The 4,800-nt window shown below is 17.5% G+C and overlaps 1 protein-coding gene across 1 annotated transcript; it reads right to left on the minus strand.

The window, feature by feature from the left end:
• Positions 1–3,105: 3,105 nt before the first annotated feature.
• Positions 3,106–3,997, minus strand: MKS88_000826 (uncharacterized protein; the record flags this gene model as incomplete). Its single annotated transcript, XM_067219463.1, has 2 exons — positions 3,106–3,780; positions 3,908–3,997. The coding sequence occupies 2 exons, from the start codon at positions 3,995–3,997 to the stop codon at positions 3,106–3,108; spliced, it is 765 nt and encodes a 254-aa protein (XP_067075194.1).
• Positions 3,998–4,800: the final 803 nt, after the last annotated feature.

Raw genomic sequence — 4,800 nt, forward strand, 5'->3', positions numbered from 1 at the left:
TAATACTAATGTATATTAACTACTTGGCCTTAATCTGAATACTAGCTTTTAATATATAGAATAATTTTTATTATTTATAATATGTAAACTTAATTTTTATAGATATTATAAACATTATATAAAGAATATATAAAAGATAATATGGCTTTAACACACTAATAAATTATTAAATATATATAAAAAAAAAAAAACATAAATAGCACAAAAAATAAAAAAAAAAATTATTAGAGCTATATATTATTATTATTATATTTTTATATACAATTAAATCTATTTTCCAAGTAAATATATCTGTTTGGAAGCATACTTATTAATATAGGTTATTACTTCTTTTAATTATTTTTTTTTTATTAAATATATTTCTATATCCATATATATATAGATTTTCTCCTATTTTTCATTTTCCCTCTCCTCCTTCAATATTATGATATTCCTTCTTTCGCATTTAGATTTATTTTAAAAAATATTTATTAAGTATTATTATTAGTACAATAAATTAATATTTTTGTTTTTAAATTTTCTTTATATACTCTCCTAATTATATAAAAATTTATTCTCATAAAACGTTAAAGTTAAAAAAAAAACAAACTATTAAACACTACTTATTTACAAAAGAAATAATATATTTTTGTTTATTATTAATTTTCATGGAATAAAATACTCAAGTACCATCTGTAGTACGTTTTTGGTTAATGTATAAAAAAATCAAAACATTATAATATATGAAGAATAATAATATGTAAAATATAAATATTTATGTATTAATTGAATCTATTTATGCTTAAACATATGACTTTTATTTTAGTAAATATTCCAAGATAATATCTTATTTTTATTTTTAATCATGAAACGAGTAATATTATAACAATCTAAAAAAAAAATAAATTTTTTAATTAAATAATTATAAGTATAATTCAAATTCTCTCAACATACTATAATAAGCCTTTTACTTCGAGAGACACTTGATATAAAATAATAAATGAACAAATACATAATATAAAAAATAAAGCTGTGTAATATATGTTTTTTTACCCATTTATTAGAATTGTAAATAATTTATGAGAATAATTAACCTTTGAAATTTTTTTATTACCTTTTCAAAAGAACACCCATGAAGCTATAAAAAAATAATATATATTTTACGTTTCATATAAACGCTAGGATTAATGTCATTTGTGTCTACTACAAAAGGAATGTATATTTTATTTAGAATAATTAAAATAATATAAATTAATGTATTTTTGATATGAATTAATTTTCTTTTTTTTTTTTATATCTAGAAATATTTGTTAATTCTTAAACTCGCTAATTTTATATATTTTAATCTATATAAATGTGGAATTTTCTATTTGTATATAAAAAATTAAAACTCATGCTTGATAAAATGTCATAAAAATATATTTTATAATGTAATTATAGTTATATTTAATGTACCAGAAGTTATGTAATCCATTGTGGAACTTGTACATCTATATTCTGATAAAGTAACAAAATAAAAATACTAAAGCTTCCAAATTAATTTGAAACTTTATAGAAAATTCCCAAAAATGTGAGATAGGAATTATAAAATATGTTTAAAATAAAAATTATATAAATAAAATTAATTATATGTCTAACTATTAATAACATAAAATTAATTATTAAAAACGGAATCAAGAACTATTCTAATTTCTAGTGTACAAAGAAAAAAGTATTTTCTTATTCGAAAAGCTTCAAAAACTCAGCTAAAAAAAGGGGTAAATGAAGAAACACAAAATAAGAAAAAAAAACTTTAATTTTTAAAATCTTTCAAAGTATGAATTTGGTATTTTGTGCGAATACATACTAATACATTTCATAATTATAAAAAAGTATTTTCTAGTCGTAAAATTAATAAACCGCTGCAATTGAGGATGTATCAGGTTCAATATATCTTTTTTTGTTAGAAATAAAAATTTTGTCATATGCGAGAAAAAAATACACGTATTTTTTATTCATTGACGACATTTAGGATCTCTGGATATAAATATTTTCCCTATATATATTAAATAACACTCATAAGTAACTTAGAATATGATCTAATTACTTAAAACATTTTAAATTATATTTTACAAATATTATACTATAGACAAGTTAAATATATTAAAAAATAAAAAAACGAATTTCAACAAATTATCTATTAATATATGAATAAATTTTATTCATTAATCTTATTCTTCTGATGACAAAAAAAGTAATTAAAAACTATATACCATATTCATATAGTAATTTCCAATATAATATATATTTAATTAGTTTATGAAAGTCTGAATTAACTGTATTATTAAGAAAAATAATAAAATTATAAATTGTTTAAATTATTTATATTTATTTAATGATTTAGTATTCTAAGTTTAATAAGCACTTGTAAATAATACATAATGAAAAAAATATGTTTTTTTATTATATATTTATAGTTTAACATTTACATCAAAAAAAAAAATTAAAGGACTCATAAAAAATATTTACAATCAATATGCTGTATATTTCTCATAAAACCTATTGCACATAATAAATATTAAGTTTTTATTTTAGTAAACATATACATACGCACATAAGTGTATCAAAATGCATTGAATTCCTTTCATAGAATTGAAAACAAGACACATATATTTTTAGTTTAAAATAAATCATACATTTTCCTAAAAACATAAATAAATAATAATTTTATACTAGAAAACGTAAAATAAAAATAAAACTGTTTATTACAAATGTAAATTATAATATTCCTAAAAAACTGTTTAAATTCTACTATTATTTATAAAATATAAAGTAATAATATTTATATTTATAAAAATGTATTTAAATACAAAAATATATATATTATGCCATAATATTAAAATAAGTTACAGAATTAATTCAAAATAAAAACTTGAAAATGTTAAAAAATTTGAATTCAAAGAAAATTAAGAACATAATATAATAATGTACTTTATCAAAAAGGCCAGGTTTATACAAGCGCACTTATGATACTATAGCAATTACATACATATTTTATTTATATATAAATAAAAATGTTACAGTTACGATATTATATTAAACAATATTTTACATATATATATATATATGTATACCTTATTATTCATTTTACTCCGTCATTAACTTAATTTTTTTATATTTTTCATTATTTCTTAATATTTTATAAATCGCTATTATAACAATGACCGCTAATATAATTATAACTACTCCAAATAATATTATATAAATTGTTCCTTCATCTAATTTCGTTATGTCTTTTAATTTTCCTATAAGTTCAAAAAGAATCTGCTTTTCTTCTCTAACTTTCTCACCAAAGGACATTTCAATTCCGCGTAATATGGGTAATCCTGTGCCTATCAGAAAAAAAAGAAAAAATATTGCAACTCCAAATCCGTAATTTTTAAATTTTATTTTTTTTAAAGTTATATCACGAATTCTTCTGTTTTTTTCAAGAAAATTATCATAATCTTTTTTTTTTATCCATTTTTTTTCAAAATGAAAATGTTTTCCATCAAAAATTCCATTATTATAATCTATAAATTCTGTGTAGTATTGTGCCTTATTTAATAAACTTCTATTAGACTGTTTTTTTTTTCCTTTTCCCCATTTTTTATTATTATATATATTTTTTTCTTGGTGCTCCCATTTATTTTGTATATTATTTTTTAAATCTACATCGTTGTAATTCTTATACTGTTTATATTTTGCCAGTAATCTATAATTTTTTTTATCTATTTTGCTACCATTATTATAGTTCTCATCTAAATATTTGATAAACGTACTCTAAAAAAAAGAACATAAATATATATTATTTAATAAATAGTATAGCATAATTCTGAAAAGCAGTAATGATAAAAATAACACGTAAAAATTATGAAACGTGAAATATCTCTATATGATAGTATCATACAGCTTCATTGTTAAAATGACTTATACAAGATAAAAAAAAAATAAACCCAGAAATTTTAAAAAATAGGAGAAACATAATTTTTTGTTCCATCATATAGAAATTTAATTTTGTAATATGTTCAGTAAAGAAAAAATTAACAATAATGTAGTATTTTTTTTATGTTAAAGGTACGATAATTATTCATTTAATTTATTTTCTATTTTTTTGTAAATACATAATAAAGTTTATATAACTATAATATTTTTCGCTATATAAACAAAGAGAAGTAGCATTAAAACTACATTATATAATTATTATTTTAATGTTATTTTTATAAATGTTACATTAATTAGAATAATATAATTTGTATTCATTTATACATATTAGAAATATATAAATTACTATTTAATATAGCAAAGTAATAAAATAATTTTTTTATTATATATTTTTAAAATACAAAAAAATTATATGATTTCTTATTATTAAGATATATTTGGTATTTACACAATATAGAATATAGAGAAGATAGATAATTCTTTCTTCTATAGAAAAAGTGAATTATTATCTATTTTAATAATTTTTTTCTATTAATTATACTAATTTTATAGGCATAATATTTTGGAAAAATGTTTATGCATAAAATATATTAATAATTATAATAATAGTAATAATAAATAAAGAAAACTGCATTCCCTACAAATTTTAGTATATAAAATTTATACCACTTTCATTAGTTAATACATGGACATATTTATAATTTTATTGTCCATATTATAATTTAAAAATAAAATATGTATAACGTGGAAACTAAAAAAAGAAAATATTTCAAAGATAAATAGTCACTGTTCTTTTATTTTTATAATTTAATTTTTCAATTCAAAAATTTTTAATTATACATAATTTATACTAAAATA

Source organism: Plasmodium brasilianum, chromosome 3, assembly GCF_023973825.1.
Source record: "Plasmodium brasilianum strain Bolivian I chromosome 3, whole genome shotgun sequence".
Lineage (NCBI taxonomy): Eukaryota > Apicomplexa > Aconoidasida > Haemosporida > Plasmodiidae > Plasmodium > Plasmodium brasilianum.